The 15,129-nt window shown below is 45.5% G+C and overlaps 1 protein-coding gene across 2 annotated transcripts in view; it reads left to right on the forward strand.

The window, feature by feature from the left end:
* The window catches only part of CAMK1D (calcium/calmodulin dependent protein kinase ID), a 228,468-nt gene extending 219,133 nt beyond the window's left edge, over window positions 1-9,335 (forward strand). Inside the window, exon 10 of one of the 2 annotated variants that reach the window (XM_072857936.1) lies at window positions 1,462-9,335. In XM_072857936.1, coding sequence (XP_072714037.1) covers window positions 1,462-1,583 — 122 coding nt within the window. In that variant the 3' untranslated portion in view covers window positions 1,584-9,335. The remainder of the gene's footprint in view (window positions 1-1,461) is intronic. The other variant, XM_072857929.1, reaches the window with a different exon arrangement.
* The last annotated feature ends 5,794 nt before the right edge of the window (window positions 9,336-15,129 follow it).

The following is a 15,129-nucleotide window of genomic DNA, read 5'->3' on the forward strand; positions in this document are numbered from 1 at the left end:
TGGGACTGCCTAGATTAATTACAGGACCTAGATCTCTGTATTTTTAAGGTAATAGATAAATTGCAGCATGAAGCCGAGGTGTCGAATGTTGATACTGTTGGGAAACGGGATGTGGCCAAGTGTAGGTACAGCATAGTCATCCCTGAGGTTGAAATGCCACCTTGAAGCACGGAAAAGTAGTTAAAAGTCATAACAAGCATCACAAAGATCCTGAGTAGTCAAGGGGCCATATCAAACTCCAGTCCGAGAATATTTTAATATAGGTTTAATCCTTCCTTTATTCACCAGGCTGGAAAAATGAACGGTATTTCTAATCACTCTGAGCCTGCATCTTGTCAGAGCAAGGTGACCATGCTGGGTCCCCGTTCGGCAGCTTTTCTCACACTGGAGCTACCTTAGCACATCAGTGCCTACAAGGTTGCCAAACTGCATGCAGAGCTGCACGTGCCGGCAAAACGTAAGGATCTCCCCGGTGGGGTCTCAGTGGCTGCTGGGAGAGGGGCAGGTCATCCGTGGAAAGTTCTGGCAAGGATATAGTTAATTTTTCTTCATTAATGCTTTCTGTAGAAACTGCCGATGTTGTGCTGGAGTAGCAAAATTTCAAATCTGTCATTCAAAACCCAGCCTACCTGGGTTTTCAGGGGTTATGTTTTGGAGAGTTGTGTTTTTTAAAGTTGTGATGGAGGGTTCACTAGAAGTGGACGCGTCTTATAAATATTTTAATTTAGCTACCCTCCCCCCCCATTTTTTTCATAAAAATTATCTGTCAGAAGTCTTTGATTAGTTCAAAAGGAACTGCCTGGTTAAATTTTGGGTCCAGATACTCAACCTACATCAACCTATGTCTCTTAGCTGGAAGTTCTGGAGACATACCAGCAAAACCTGGAGCAACATAAGCTGTCGCTAGAATGATGTCTAGGTCACACAAATTTACATTCTCTCTAGGTTTACTGGAACTCACCAACGAATTTGACCCACTGTACTTTTTTATCAGCAGCTTTGCAGGATGCCTGGGGAGATTTTTTTGGTCCAGGTGCGCAGTCTGTTTGTTTAGCTAGATGGCCATGATGAGAAGCTTAATCATCTTTAACATGCCCACGAGGAAAATTATTCTGAGCAAGTGCAATGCTGGAGGGATTTTTGAATCCCAGAACTCTTTATCTTCAGCCCCAGAAATGTGGAACCAGTCTGGTTGAACATGTACCAAAGCTGGACATTTATTCATTGCAGCATGCGTATACAACTGCTGGTGGTGGCAGTAGGCAAACGGCCATGGGCCAGGAGGGCAGAGGATGCCCCGTGGAGGTACCCAGCCAACCCATCGCTGCAGGAAGAGCAGGAGCGCCGTCTCCAGCTGCGGTCCCCTCCGCTCTGTAGCGTGCTACGAAAGAAATGCAGCTTTGCCCACATTCCAGCCTCCAAAAATAACATTTCTAATTCTGTTTCTGGCTTTCCTTTTAGGTATGTCTCCATCCACTCTCTGTAGTTTTGTTTCATCTGCTTCTTCAGGCGTTTCTGCAGTAGGAGGGGACCGGAGACCCAGACCCACCACAGTGACCACAGTGCACACAGGGAGCAAGTGAGAGCCGGGGCGGCGAGGAGCGGGCAGGCGGCTGGGCTGGCAGGGTTCCTCTGCGTGATCCCACCCTGTGGTGCACACTCAGCAAAGGACTAGAAGAAAGAAGATTTTTTACGGCCATATTTTATACTGCAATTCTGAAATGTTTCATTTATCACAAACTGCAATGACTCCAGGGGGAACAGATCTAACAGTCTCTGGTGCTGTACATATATATACATATATATAAATATATATATATATATGTGAGTCTAGCAATGTTCTAACTAACGAACACTCATTCTTTTCCCCAGTGATTTACTCTTTTCTCAGTGTAGCTAACAGTATATGTTGTATTTTTTTTCCATTAACTACGAACATCTCAACTGGATTATTTAAATAGAGATACTTTTCTGAGCATTATATTTTTTTTTCTTTTAAAAAGTACTTCCAGTAATGTCCCTCCTTCCAGTTTGCTGGGGGATTGGCTATTTCTGTAGGTAGGAACTGATGTTAACTTTGCAACATGGGAGGATTTCAATAGCATGCCATTTCTCGCTCCTCGAATTGGACTGCAAGTCTGCCTGGCTTTAGCAGAGCTGTTACTGCTCAGATTAAGAAACTGCTGCTTTCCTTCCCCTCCTCCTCCTTGAAAGCCATGGTGAGAGTTAAATTGCCACCAGCTGGGAGTCAGCTCATCCTTGGCCTTATTCCTGTAGTGCTGGGGGTCTGTATCACCCTTGTTTCAGAGGAGAGGCAGGTACACGGCGCTGGTCAGGAGCCAACCAGAGCTGAGCAAACGAAATGACAGAGCACAGTCTCATCCTTCAGCTCTTTTCTCCTTCAGGTAGCTGTGTGTTACAGGCAGAATGAAAGAAAAGGAAGATGCAGGACCAGGAGTCATAGTCCTCCTCTGCCACTGACTCACTGCGCTGCCCTCGAGCAAGACATTTAATTCACCAGCCTCCTCCCAGCCTGGCCTCTGGTGCAGGGCGCATCCAGCCCAAGGGGTCCGTGCCAGAGGTGCTGAGCACCTGCAGCTCCTCGGGGCTTTTCTTGGCATTGCTGTTGCTCAGCACCTCCCAGAATGGCCAAAACTGAGTATTTGGAAACCAAATAGAAAAGTTTGGACCTTAATCTCTGGGTGCCTGGGTTTCACCCCTGGGAAAAGGGGTGATGCTTGCACCCCTCTGTGAAGCACTGACAGGTTCTTGGGTGCAAAGTGCAGGATCTGGTGTAGCATTGCTCCATCACGCTTAGCTCTGGCCAAGGGCTGGCGAGGAGCACTGAGCAGGGAAAGCAGGGCCTTGCCGAAAGGCATGGGCACATGCGGCGGCAGTGGTGGCCCTGCCTCCCTTCCCCTCCTCCCCAGAAGCTCATATACAAAAGCAAACTCAATTTCTGTATTTTTTAAATTACTAAATACATGCCCTTCCCAAGTGACTCTGTGTGCTGGTGCATCATTTAGGAACACCGCTGTGACTGTTGTGCAGCTGTGCATTAAAGCAGCTTGAAACAGAGAGGAGAGCAAATCTGCCCAGATTTGCCAAAGGGCTCCAGGTTACTTCTACATCCTTCCCAGCTGTGATTTTCCTTCGAGGAGGAGAGAAGGGAGGTGGGTGGCAGAGGCAGGCACCCTTCCCTGGCCGCTGTGAGCCTCTCGCACCCCAGACAGGTCCATCCCCAGCCAGAGGCACAAGCCATTCCCCGCAGTGTGCTCTATTGCCACGCTCACCTCAGTTATCCTGCACAAGAAATTGTGAAAGCCAGTCACAGACACAGCTGAATGTATCAGGCAATAGTGACCATGCTGGGAAAAACCCTAAGACATGTATTTTTCATTGAGACTTCAAAATTCTGCTTCTGCTTCAGTCGGTTGGCTTCAACTGGCAGAGCCGGGATTTCATCCATTGTACTTTGACTGCTAAAAGCTGGAAAAGCAGGTGGCAGCGAGCACCAACTCTGTTTGAAATAGCCATGCCTTTGGTGGCACTTAAAGCTGTTGCACCCGACAGATCTCTAGTTTCCTCAGTATTAAGCTGCTCCCTGTTTTCGGAGGGCTGTAGCACATCTGAGTGAGGCCCTGGGGTCCCCCAGTGCCCCCCGCCATGTGGTAGCTGGCATGGATGCTCACACAGAAAGGCTTCAACTTCAACGTCTCATTTTAGGAAAGATGCCAGATATTGGTCTCTTGGGGGTTGGTAGCAAAACTCCATATAATTTCCCTGGTGAGGACTTCTGACCAAGATTTGGGCAGACCAAAGGGCAGGGGATCTCCTTGCTCCTGTCCCCATCCCCTGGCCATTGCCACCATATACTCCTGCCCCATTGACAAAGAGTAGGAAGAGCTTTATCAGCATTTACCCTCGGAGCTCTTTGTCTTGCTGCAAAGGTATCTGAAAATGAGTATAATACCATTTAAACTCATTCTAAGGCCACTTTATTTTGCCAGTGTGAGTAAGGAAGCTTTCAGTTTAGGAGAGATTCCTATCCCAAGAAATTCAAGTTATTTTGAATCCCATGATTTCATAAGCCCAGCTGGCCCTATTTTGCTCCAGTTGCAGGGATGTAAATAGGCAGTCTCCCAGTTTGGTGTCAGTGGAGTTCCCCATGTTTACACACATGCAACCAAAAGCAGGATTTGGTTAGGGAATATTTTTGTCTTTGTAGAGTGGTTTTAAAGGTTAGGGCTCAAGCATTCCCTCTTTGCCTTCTCTTCTGAAACCTGAGGTCTGGCTTGAACTTGATGTAGTTGCTGAGGCCACTGATCAAAATACAGCATCCAAATGTATCTTGCAGAAAAAAAGAAAAGCAAATGGATTTCCATCAGCAAAACAAAGAGCAGTGATGGGAGCAAAGGCAGACATGCTGTCCTGCAGCTGGGGGAGTTCCCATACGCTGGCTGCCCCTCCTTGCTGGATGCTTTCTGTGGTTTTTGTTGGGAGGGGTATTCTTTCCTTCCACACTTGGAATTAGGGTGATTTGTTTTCCTTCCTGCAAGTAATATTCTGCTGTAGTTGCGTAATTTATCGTCATTCTCTTTGGCTTGCTATCAGCTGCTGGGATCTTAAGACAAGAAACAGAAGCACTTAAAAGCAAAATTGTTTCTTTCTGCTACAACTTGGGGTGGTGGAAAGCTTTTCTTTTGTATCAGTGAAACACAGCTGGAGACCTGACCGGGGTTCACCAAATGCTTAGAGATCTCTCCTGTCATTGAGTACTGAAGTATCTCTTGGTTAAAACTTCTCAGTTTAAATCTGGGTAAATCTGTTAACTGGATGACTTACCCAGGCCAGATTTATGGAGGGGGCTGGAGCCGTTTGCCCCTTGGCAGCACAGCCTGGCATGGCAAACATTCCAGCATCGCTTGCCAGGGATGCTCCAGTGCCATTGTGTGTCCTTCCCCTGCCCCAATCCACCTCTGCTCAGCCACTCTCACATGCGAATGCAAAGCCAGGAGTAAATAATGTGTACATGTGGGGAAAGTGCTAATAGCCCCAAAGAAGAAGATTCAAAACAAATCCCCAACTGGCCTTGCCATGAAGGAGCAGGTAGAAAAAAGCCTCTGGGCTCTTTCCCAATGGACCGTCCTGCTAAACAGTGTGTGATTTTGCTCCTCACATGAGGACTTCAGCCTGGACTCACCTGTCTGTTACCCTTTTCTGCTTTACTTTACTGGCACCAATGTGTTTTTCCTTTGTAACCTGTTTTCCTCAGCTCCTTCCCCTTCTTTTTCTTTGCTTGCAGCTTTGATTGTTGATTTTTACCTCCAGAGTCACAGAGGCCATCTCTGATGCCAACAGCAGTGCTCTTGCTGGGAAAACAAACAAAAAAAAAATCCAGAAAACCTCCAGCTGGCCCCTTAGCCTGCAGAAGAAGTTGTGAGGACAGGCTGCCTGTGAACTCTGCGAGCTGAAAGTCAGTATTGCAGTGGCAGGGGCTTCTGCTGCTGATTTTGCATGTGACTTCATTCCCAGTGCATCCTAACTTTCTGCTGGATCACCCCTTCTGCAGCACAAAGTGGATATTGGCCCCACGGTATGGCTAGTGGGGAAGTAGGAGTACGGGGAAAACCTGGCAGTGATGCTTTCCTGAGACTGTGTTACTCTGCTGGTGATGTGTCTTCTGTCCTGGTTGCTATTGTACAGGTGCCATTAGAGTAGTGGGTGCAGAAAAAAAAGTAGGATTTTTACCTATGCCTTGTGTGTCTGTTATGGTTGTGATGCTGAAATAAAACCAAGCAATGATAGAGGTTCGTTCCTGATATGAATCAAACCACAAAAAGGGGTGTCAGCCCACTGGTAGACATCTCCATGTAGTTCTGCAGTAGGCATTAGATAGGGGTTTCCACTGTGCATGTGTCCTGCATACCTCCATGTCTATTGACAGTATTTTTTCTGTAACCAGTTCTCCTTCTTCTGGGCCCCTGCCCGGCCCCAAGGGACTTGTCCAAACCTTTTCCCAGCCCCAAGAGCCAGCACAGTCCCTGACCTCTGCCTTTTCTCCCCAAACCCTCTGCAAACCAGAGCGCAGACCTCCAGGGTGCCCCAGAAATGCAGTGGCAGCCGGCCCTGGGGCTGCCCCTTCCTTAACTGTGACCCTATTTTTAGTGAAACAAACCCCCAGGGAAAGCCAGATAGCTTTCAGCCATTGGTGAGCAAGGAGAATATTGTTCTTTGATGTGATCATCAAGGATTGTCAGATTGTCCCTAGATCAGATATAGGGAAACCTGTGCTATTATTTCCCCCTGTGATAACAGCTCCAGCCCTGAGCAGCGCTGGGTGAGCGCTACATAAAAACACCAGACTGACTTTGCCAACATGTTCATGCGGACTGTAGCCTGTTGCTTTTGCTCTCTCCAAAGAGTCAGGGGATTTATCTACTAGCAAAATAAGTTTCTAGACTGAGCCCCGAGGTACAGAAGTATCATCCTTTCAGTGTTTGAAAATTCCCATTTAATGGGATTACTTGTGTTCTTGCTCCCATGCGTATTTATCTGTCTGAATTGGGGCCTGAATGCATCCCAGAAATTATTCATGGGAAGGGAGTTTTGCCTTTGTTATCATGCTTATTTGCACCAGAAACTTGATGCTAAGAATTACACTCATTCAAGCAGAGCAGAAACACACCTGGAGACTACAGCATCCAAGGAAAACAGCATCAAAACCAAATGTGGAGGATTAGTTGGCAAGTCACTGTGAGCAATGGCTGAGTGAGGAAACAGCAACCTGCTCACAAACCTTGCACGAACAGAGTTTCCCCTGGTAAATTAGTCATTCCAGATTTCTTGCCCAGCAGCAAGTTTTACACAATCCCTTTCATTTTTCCCCATATCCCTGCAGGTGGGTCCTGCCTTCCCATCCTGTCTGCGGGGTGGTCCGGGCTCCGTGACACGTGTGTGTGTGTGTGTGTGTGTGCGTGTGTGTGTGTGTGTGTGTGTGTTGCGGCCCCAGGAATCACAGATCCCACCGGTGGGAGATCAGGAGTTGGTTCAGGTTTTTTGGTCCGACTTTGTGCGGTTGGGTCAAAGCTGTGTAAATAGTGTTTGTAACGGAGGATAAAAGCTCTTTATCCCAGACTCCGGTTTTCAAGACCCCTTCCCCACCACGAACCATGCCACTGATCTGTCCAGATAGCTATTTTTTTCCTCCTCTTCATAAATGATAAGGTCAGAAGAGCGACTCTTACATTTTTCCATGCTCCAGAGTGGAATCAGGGCATGTACACTCACAAGCATTGTGAAAAAACACTGCTGAACTAATGATGACATCAGATGTCCAGTAAATGCATGATACTGCACTGCATGTATTAAACTGCTGTTCACTGTTTCTGTATTTCCCAAGCCTTTTCTTTATGCACATTCAACCCAACCTTTTCTTCAAGGGGTTTACTTCTACATTTTGCTTTTAAATGACTCAATGTATCTGTAACTTGAAATCCATCGTTAAGTTGAGTAAATGCAAAAGCTGATGTTTTGTAAACAAGATACTGCAAAGCCTGGTAATGTATTTTGTCTTTCTGTTGAATGCCTTGCAGCATGTACAGGAAGAGTCACCATTCAGAGCAGCTTAAAACTATGCAGCAGTCACATACACGTGTCTAGAAACAGGGAGTCGGGGAGGGGAGGGTCCCTTTTTTAATACAATGCTTAAAAATTTGATCCACATCAAAAATTCCTTCCCTGGGTTGCTAACGCTCAGGACTATCAAGAAGCATGTTGGTGTGTCTCTTTGGTTTTTCTTTTTTTTTCATTTGGTTTGTTCTTCTTAGTCAAAACTTAGACTGGTTCACTCAATACTTAGTATTTTTCTCTTCCTGCAAGATATTTCTTTCTCACCTGTTGCAGAATGAACTGCATTTTGGGGACCAAGATGCTGTGATTATTTGCCTGCACAAGATAGGGCAGAGAGCTGAGCTAATTATCCCATCCTTTTCAAAGCATCACCACCTAAATACTAGCATTTAATCCCTGAACCACCATGTAGTACCACCATTTATCTGCAGAAGAGTTTGGTGTGGTACTTTTTCCTTCTTCCACATGGAAATCATGCCCTTGCCTTCTCATCCCTTAATCATTGACCCATTTTCATTTGTGCTGGTGTTTCTAAGGCAGGGTAGGGTACAGGATGGCCACATGGTACTTTTAGTACCTCCAGCCCAATCCTCTTGGCATCAGCAGGGCAATGGTCCGAGCTCCTGAGCAGCTGCTGTGTTAGTGTGGGAGATGCTCAAGTTCCCAATACTCCAGACAGAGCCATCTGAAAAGGCTGGCAAATTCCTCTGGGCTCCTGGCAAGGGCATGCCAAGCAGCGGGGCTGGAGAGAAAACATCATGCCAGTAGCATAGGGAGCAAGTATCAGTCCTTGGAAATTATGCAAGGGACTGCTCCGTGGTGACTGAAAGCACCAAGAAGTCTTGAGCCCACCTTCAAGGCTGATGCTCAGCCAGGATGCTGTGCTATTGCTGAAGTGCTACATGGCAGCATAAAAAATCATCATTAATAATGGTTGTAAATCAGCCTGAGGTCAGATTGCTGAGGCAGCACGTGGTGCATGGCTCCACGAGGAGGTGGACGTGCGCTGTGGTTCCTGGTGGGTGGGAGCTCCTAGGGGGTGCTCAGGGTAGCTCCGAGCTTTTCCATCTCTCATCTGCATCCCCTGAGCCCAGCATGGCATCACACATGTGATGTCTTACTAGATCAAGCTGTAGCATGACCCACAAAGTGAAGAGCATGGAAGGTTGTAGCACAGTGGGAGACAACAGTGTGACTCATGTTTCTGGTCAAGGCAATGTCAGCATCCTGTTGTACATTGGCCTCTAGTTGAGAAAAAACATTCTGGGCCTTTTTTAGGATAGATATTTGATTTGGATCAGCAAATAATGAAAAAAAGCCCAGTCTACCCAGACTAGTGACTCCCCAAATATCCCCAACTGCAGAACATCTCTCGGTTGACTTTTAATGAAAATGCAAGCATGTTTTCTACAAAGGCTTAAATCTTAATCAAGGAATGTCAGTGTGCCTAATATTGCAGGTCTTGTGATTGATACAAGTTCGTAACAGCATCCATGTCCAAACAGAAGGGAGAATGTGTATTTACTCCATGCATGTATTAAGGCATTGCAAAAGTTTTATCTGCATAATGAGTTTGCAATACTGCAAATTGTTAATGGGGCTACGTCGCAAGTGGTTCTCTGCCTTGACAATCATGTATACATATCGAGATTTCTATCATAATGACAATTTAAAGGGATGACTAATTGTTTTCCTCCAATAAATCCAATTAAATCACCCTGATGTGAAGTCTGATGTTTTTGAGTGCATGAGTCTCCACCCATGTGCAAGAAAGGGAGTGAATCATTTCTATGGCTGCTCCACTGCTCCGTTGTGGTTTATGCAACGATGTCCCTTTATGTCCCAAAGGAGGATAGTAAGATTTTTTTTCCTCCCCAATTCACTCCATAGGGAAATGGATAAAAAGGATGATTTGTCCTTCAGGTGTTTCCTAAAGCTACTATTGGAAGTGCTGCTGACTGGCAACACATGGAGACATGGCTGTCTTCTGGGGGTTGAGAATATCTGTGTGGGGCTGGGTAGAGGAGATGCAGTTGTTGGAGACTGCTGCCCTTTGAGCTGGTCCTGGTGATTTGCACAGCCTGTGGTGGGAATCCTGAAAGGAGATGGGATTTTCACTAGTTTTTCCGAGTCCCTTTGCAGTCAGCAGTGGGCTCCAAAGGCTGTTGTGTGAGCTCCATCATTAGCTTCCTTTTCCTCCAAACTATGTTCCCAGTGTGTGTTAGGACTTGCTTTTTTTTCTTTTCTCCTTATTTTTCCCACTTTTATTTTTCCCACTTTTATTTCTGCTTTTCTGGCTTTCACTCATTGGCAGACAAGAATTCCTTCCCCTTTAGAAATAGCTGGCAAAATCACTACACCCAGACAAGTGTTGTTGGGCACCCAGCAGGAAGGTGGGCCCATGCTTGAAGTCAAAGCCAGGTGCTTTTAGACATCTGGTTCAATAACAGAGCTGAAATGAATGGCAGTGATAATGGCCAACTCATAGCAATATAAAGAGAAAGGCAAATGACTTAAATAGCTTTTATATTGTGAATGAAGAAGCAACCACCAGAACCAATCTGATTACTGTTTGAAAGCTGTGATCTGCAACTGTGGCCACAGAACTAGAATTAGATGCCGGACTGTACCAGGAGACATGAGATGACCTTCCGTTTGTGCTCTGGAAAAGCACATCCATGGGAAGTTACATCTTTGGAAAAGTTCATTCATGTACAAAAACGGTGGCAGGGAGTGCGATAGAGGTGGAAGGTGACACTGAGGCATACACACATGATTCGCAGTGTCAGGAGGAGCAGCAGATCCTGTAGAAAGACTCCACAGTCTTCCCATGTGTGACAAGCCTGGACTCTGACCATCCCTTCATATTCAGGACCACACTCCCACCTGTGTAAGTTAGCTCGCCTAGTTTGGCTCAAATTCTGCAGACTTATGGTAGTTGAAGTCCTATCCCACATTTCACCATGAAATGAAAACCTCAGCCAGGAAAACCTTCTTCTCATGTCTTGGTTTTAAAATCACAGGTTCCTCTGTAGGCTCAGTGGTCACTGACTGTGCACTAAGCTTTTCCTAGCTCCCAGTGAGACAGGGCAGAAGATCACCACAGGGCCATTGAAATCCTGATGCTATAAGATGGGCTCTTGATGTCATGTCAGTATTTATTTGATCTTTGTGCATTTTCTTCATTGTTATGGGCTCAGCAACCAATTCTTGGCTGTTTGAAACAAATGAGATAAAACATCAGTACAGACAAGCCAAAGGGACAAGACCGAGATGGGGCTATAGAAAATATTATGCTTGCAACTTTGCCAAGATCCACAGCCATGTTTGCACTGGAGGGAAGGGGACCGTCCTTATTTTGAAGGGTTTCTAAGAGTTGGTATGCACTGAGGATCTGGCTTATGCTATACATCAGCTCTTCTTCTTCACAGAATCACAGAATCACAGAATCATATACGTTGGAAAAGACCTTTAAGATCATAAAGTCCAACCGTAAATGTAACACTACCAAGACCACCACTATACCATGTCCCTAAGCACCTCATCCAAACGTCTTTTAAATACTTCCAGGGATGACGACTCAACCACTTCCCTGGGCAGCCTGTTCTAATGCTTGATAACCCTTTCAGTGAAGTAAAATTTCCTAATATCCAGTCTAAACCTCCCCTGGCGCAACTTGAGGCCATTCTGTCTCGTCCTATCACTTGTTACCTGGGAGAAGAGACCGACCCCCACCTCTCGACAACCTCCTTTCAGGTAGTTCTAGAGAGCGATAAGGTCTCCCCTCAGCCTCCTTTTCTCGAGGCTAAACAACCCCAGTTCCCTCAGCCGCTCCTCATAAGACTTTTTCTCCAAACCCTTCACCAGCTTCGTTGCCCTTCTCTGGACACGCTCCAGCACCTCCATGTCTTTCTTGTAGTGGGGGGCCCAAAACTGAACACAGTATTCGAGGTACAAATTCATGTTATACCAAGCTCATTTCTCAGCTCCTTTGGTCTTCAGCACTGTCCCTCAGCAGAACCAGAGCTCCCATGGGCATCACTAGGCTATGGGCAGCTCTTCTTTCATAATCAAGAAGAGTTTTGCATGAGTGATATCTGTTGAAGCAGAGTATGTGCAGGTGCCCAACTTCAAAGACCGTCCAACCTGAGCAGGGATGGATCCCCTGGGGTTCAGGGCCCCCACAGCCAGGTGATGCTGAGGAGGAAACATTCTGCACAGGGCTTTCAGCCACAGCACTTGTTTCCTTGCATTGTAGCCAGTCCTACCCTTTCTCTGGTTATGCCTACACTGAATTTCATCCTTAAGGCCAAACCTACCTCCCAGCTTGTCTGTGCATCCACAAAACCATATTTTCAGGTATGAGCTTCTGAGGATCCCTTTGGGGACTCCATGAAGAGAGAACATGGGCCTGCATTGCCCCAGAGCAATCCCAGGACTCCGTAAGCTGCTGTAGGGATAAGGGGACATGCTGTTCCCATCATGTTACGCTTCCTCCCAGCTCTGGACATCCCTCAGGGAGAAGGTCCACCTTCAACGCTGTGGGTATGTGCCCTTCCCAGCACATCTGAGTCCATGTTTTGGTGAGGTCTCTCAACAATGCTGAATTACTGTGATGATAACCATTTTTTATAGCTGGGGGGAGGGGGGAAGAAGGACCGACCATCTGGATCAGCACTGCAAGTATTCAAGTGAGTATTTCCAGATTGTTTGGCATTTGGGCTTTCTGGATCACACTGGGATAAATTCCTGACTTCCAAACTCTGTTTACTTATCCTGAATTCAGAAGTTTCTTTTCTTTTTTCATCTTTGGGTTTTTTCTTTTTATAATTGCAATATTCTGATAAAGTTACAGGCAATTAATGTTTTTTTTACCTTTTTCATGAAAGTGTTTTGTTTAGGGAAATTAATAATAACAATAGAGCTGAGAAGCAATTTGTCGTTCCCATCGAACTCACGAGCTTTGTGCTTTCTTTGGCGCCATATAGGCTCTTGTATGTTTTTCATTTTCTTTCTTTAGGGCAGAAGCAAGAGCTGTGTTCACATCCCTGCCTCAGCTTGCAGTCTAGCAGTGACCAGAAATTGATAATAAATCTCGAACACACACTTCTTTTTGTTGGAGGCCAGCTGGACAGGTACCCTCCATAGTGAAGAGTCACATATCACATTTACAGCAGAGCTACTTCAAGTTTGCATTTGCTCAAAGTAGTGTCTGTAATGTAACTTTCCCTCCCAGTCCCTGATCCACTGCAGCTCAAAGTAGCACCTAAGTGGATCACATCCCTGATCCACCACAGGGAAAAACTGTGCCACCAAAGTTATAATCATGGTGAGCCCATGCTGACCTTCAATGGGAGCTGATGAATAAGCTCCTGTCTCAATAGATAGAACACAGGTCCATGAGGGACACACACTGGTGGTGTTATGTATGTAATACAATACAATGTAATTTATTCTTGTATTGTATCGTATTCTACTCTATTCTATTCTATTCTATTCTGTTCTATTCTATTCTAATAATATCTCTGCCAGACCAAGACAGAGGGACAGCATGGCATAAACTGAAGGTTTGGGACTAGGCTATAGAGAGAAATATGCCTTTTCAGTACTCAAATGGCAGGATCTTATCGTGTATTTCAAGTGAGGAAAGAAGAAAGAGAACAAGCTTCAGGTACTTTTTGGTCACAATATCTAGAGAGGGAATTCAGCTATGATCAGGCTAGGACTGAAATCTTAAGACAATATTTAACTTCACTGCCACCAAACGTGTCAACATCAGAGTCCACTGCCAAGTCAACTGACAATTGCTGTGGAGGCCCATGCTGAAGGACTTCCAACTCCTCTTTCCTCCCTAAGTATTTGTAGTACTTACATGCTCATTCCTCATGTGCTTTGCAGGGATGTCAAGAGAGAACCACAGAATCGTTGAGGTTAATAGGGACCTCTTGGAGATCATCTAGTCCAACCCCCTTGCTCAAGCAGGGTTACCTAGAGCAGGTTTCCAGGACCATGTTCAGACCGCTTTTGAATATCTCCAAGGATGGAGACTCCAAAACCTCTCTGGTCATAGGCTTCACTAGCCCAGGGTAACAGACTGCAGCATTGACCAAGCCTTCACTAACAAGTCCAGATAATGTACAAGTTAGGTAAAGATCCCAAGGAACAAAGGAAGGATTCAGATTTTGCTTTCAACCTTCACCCTATTTTCCTTCTTTTATTCCTCCTTTTTTTCCTCCTTTTATTTTACAGTTGGACTCAATGAACTTAAGGGTCTTTTCCAACCTAAATGATTCTATGATTCTATGATTCTGTTCCACTGAGAAGATGAGTGTCTGTGCAAATACGTGTTGATAAGGTCAGTAGTCTAAATGTTTTCCTGAAGAACAACTTGCCATGATGCTGGCCAGAGGATCATTTGGGGTAGAAAAGTCACATTATGCAGCAGGTGCCATATGCTTGAGTTTACCAGTGGTTCACATTAAATCTATGGACAGAACCAACTGTTCAGCAATTCCACTGGAAGAAAGACAAATACCTTCAAGAAAGAGCCAACATCTTTGATTAAGAAGGATTTGTTAGCAAGACACCTTGGGGCTTTACTTATCTGAGCAAAGGAGGTGGTGACAGACCAATGAGATGATTTATCTCCAAATGTGGCTGAACAGGTGGACAGGTTGCAGACAGGATGCACATCATCCAGACACCCATGTCTGGAAGTCACCATGCCCAGGGCTACATACAGCCACCACATGGCCAGGGAGGGCTGTTTGGCTGTGCACCCAGGCAGTGCTCCCCAACAGGCTGACAAACCTGTACCAGGCTGTGCCCATCACCACTAAGTTGGCTGTAATAAGATGAGCTGGGGACCTCGACTGGAAAGTATCTCATTCTTTAAATTCTCCTGTGGCAATGTTAATACAGTAATTCTGTTTAGCATCAGCCTCATAACTTGTTTTGATTATCTATGGCCTTATGGTGGTGATTTAAACTTACTGATTTATTGATTCAGTCTTAATTGGGTCCTGAACTGGGTCATTGCATCATTCTATCTTTAATTGCTTTAATGAAAGTCTAGCAAATTAGGCTAGTAATATGATTGCTTAGAGGGATTTTTGCCTGTTCATGCTTCTTAATGAAATCCATAAAAAGTGAAAAAAGGAATGAGCTTATCCTACTGAATTGCCACTTGTATCATGGAGTCTGAGTGAAACTCAGAAAATCAATCTGCAGTGCCCTGGGCTCTTCCTCCAAATACATGTCCTCAGAAAGAGAAAACTTAGCTCATCGGCAAACACCCCACAGAAGAGGAATGGATGGAAGAAAATGGTAAAATGTGAAGCTAAAACCTCAGTTCCAGTTCCTGCTTTTCAGACTTCCTTTGACTTTGCATGCAAGTCGTTTAGGAGAAGACCTAAAAACCTACTTAGATCCCAAAAGTGAACTTGAGCCCAGTGGCTAGAGCACACTCTGAGAACTCCTCCTGTTCTGGGAGCCCAG

Source organism: Ciconia boyciana, chromosome 1 (assembly GCF_034638445.1).
Source record: "Ciconia boyciana chromosome 1, ASM3463844v1, whole genome shotgun sequence".
NCBI lineage: Eukaryota > Metazoa > Chordata > Aves > Ciconiiformes > Ciconiidae > Ciconia > Ciconia boyciana.